The sequence below is a fragment of the Poecilia latipinna genome, unplaced genomic scaffold, assembly GCF_001443285.1.
Source record: "Poecilia latipinna isolate Pla-1442-1.1 unplaced genomic scaffold, P_latipinna-1.0 Scaffold2641, whole genome shotgun sequence".
NCBI lineage: Eukaryota > Metazoa > Chordata > Actinopteri > Cyprinodontiformes > Poeciliidae > Poecilia > Poecilia latipinna.
The window spans coordinates 43,950-45,917 of NW_015115257.1; the positions used below are offsets into that span (position 1 = coordinate 43,950).

General features: G+C 35.7%; 1 protein-coding gene across 1 annotated transcript in view; it reads left to right on the forward strand.

The window, feature by feature from the left end:
• The window catches only part of trappc8 (trafficking protein particle complex subunit 8), a gene marked incomplete at its 5' end in the record, with an annotated part of 43,932 nt that overhangs the window by 36,268 nt on the left and 5,696 nt on the right, over positions 1-1,968 (forward strand). The window contains one exon of the mRNA XM_015020721.1: positions 406-495. Coding sequence (XP_014876207.1) covers positions 406-495 — 90 coding nt within the window. The remainder of the gene's footprint in view (positions 1-405; positions 496-1,968) is intronic.

Consider the following 1,968-nt stretch of genomic DNA (forward strand, 5'->3'; position numbering starts at 1 on the left):
GTTATGTTTAGAGCAAAACTACATGTGTCTTGCTTATGCCATAAGCACATGCTTAATTTAATTGTTTTACGCTGTGATATGGGAATTCATATATGCATGAGAATAAACAGAAAGATTACTGGACCCACAGCTTTTAGTTGTTAAACCAACAGTTTTATTTTAAGCAGATCCTATATGGAGTTTTTACTCATCATGTTTTGGCCGCTCTTATTGGTGAATGAACAGAAAACAGCTAGATGGCAAACTGAGGCTTCAGTATGACGAGACAATCGAGAGACGTTTGAGTTGTTTAACCACACTCAGGTGTTAATCAGGTCAAAGCAGCACCACTATTACTTTCCAGATACAACTGTATTACTATAGGGTTGTGTAAAAGTGTGTTTGTTTGTCTCTTTCTGCCCTTAGCCTTTGCTTAGTCCCAGTAACTCTGACTCTGTCCAACTGCTCCTTGGTTCAGATAGATGTCATCATTGACCTGCGACACAAAAGCAGCAGGTATGTTTCCAACACATAAAAACCAGCTTGAATCAAGTTCAACTGGAATATACAATTGTGTTCAAAATAATGGCAAGATTTAAAAAAGTGAATAATGCTCACAATCTTTTAATAGTTTGTATTTCCATTCACATGTTTTCACTCTACAGATGATGAGATTTACTATAGATCCAGGTTCTCAGTGATGGCACTAATGTGGTATTATGCATTTCAAGGATCTGCTTATAGAATATTCTATGGCATCATTGGCGCAGATAAAAGAAAAATCTGACCTTTTAAGTTATGATTTTTTTCCGATATTTGTAAATAAGGCATTTCTTTACTGCACAACTGCCTAAATTTACTGTCACCGCAGAGACTTAATGACGTAAATCCATTAAATCCATATTTAAATATGGATTTAAATATTTTTAAATATTTAAATCCATATTTAAATATGGATTTTTAAATCCATTAAAAATAATGGATTTAAATAACATAAATCCATTATTTTTATGACCAGTAAAGAATTACCATTCTTTATTAGTCATTAAATGTGACCAATAAAGAATGGTCAAATTTCTGCATATTTCCTGTTAGGTCTTTAAAAACCCCTTGGTGGGTACATTTAAAATGACTTGGTTGGGAAGACATAGGCCGTCCTACTTCTGATGACTCCAGGATCCTGACTTTGAAACTGGTCAACTCATCCCATCTGATTTGCACCAAACTGGAAATAAATGAAACTGTAACATCTAATGATGACAATATGATTATATTGGAATTTGACTTCAGTGTGCCCCTTACGTTATTGGAACAGTTATATCTCCAGGATAAATCATCCAATCTGCCCCAGACTTTTTGTGCATCAACATGAAGCACTGGTGTGGACAACATTAATGATGACATCACTAAAACCCTGGCCACTGAGAGAAAACACTGAAGATTATGGGATCACTTGACCTTCTTCCTGTATATGATGTACAATTAAAACCAATAATGGTTTTAATTGTACATCAATTAAACCAACCATGATGTGTTCCTAAGACTACAGGAAGTCCTCACCAAACTTTCACCACAAAACAGAAAATGACAATAACAACTGTCTGGAAGGCCAGCCTTCAACAAAACTTTTAAGATGCATTGTGGGACTTGTACTGAAATGAACTGAAGGCAATTTGGAAGATTTGCCAAATGCACCACATAGTGGTACTGATGCGGGAGCAATGCAAGAGTGTCGATGATGCTGACAGGGTGGCGGCTGGGCCAGAGTGGCGCTGATCTGCAAGGGCCACAAATGCTCCTTGCAGCCTCAATTATATAGTTGTATCTTATTGCTTTTCTTGTAGGACTTTATTATTTCTTTTTCATTCTCAGTTAATGGGCAAAAGTCAAAACTATATGTAAAATTCCATAAAATATTTTGAATCAAATGAAGAATGTTTTAAACGGCACTTTGCATCCTCTTCATCAGACTGTCATACTACAATTTTC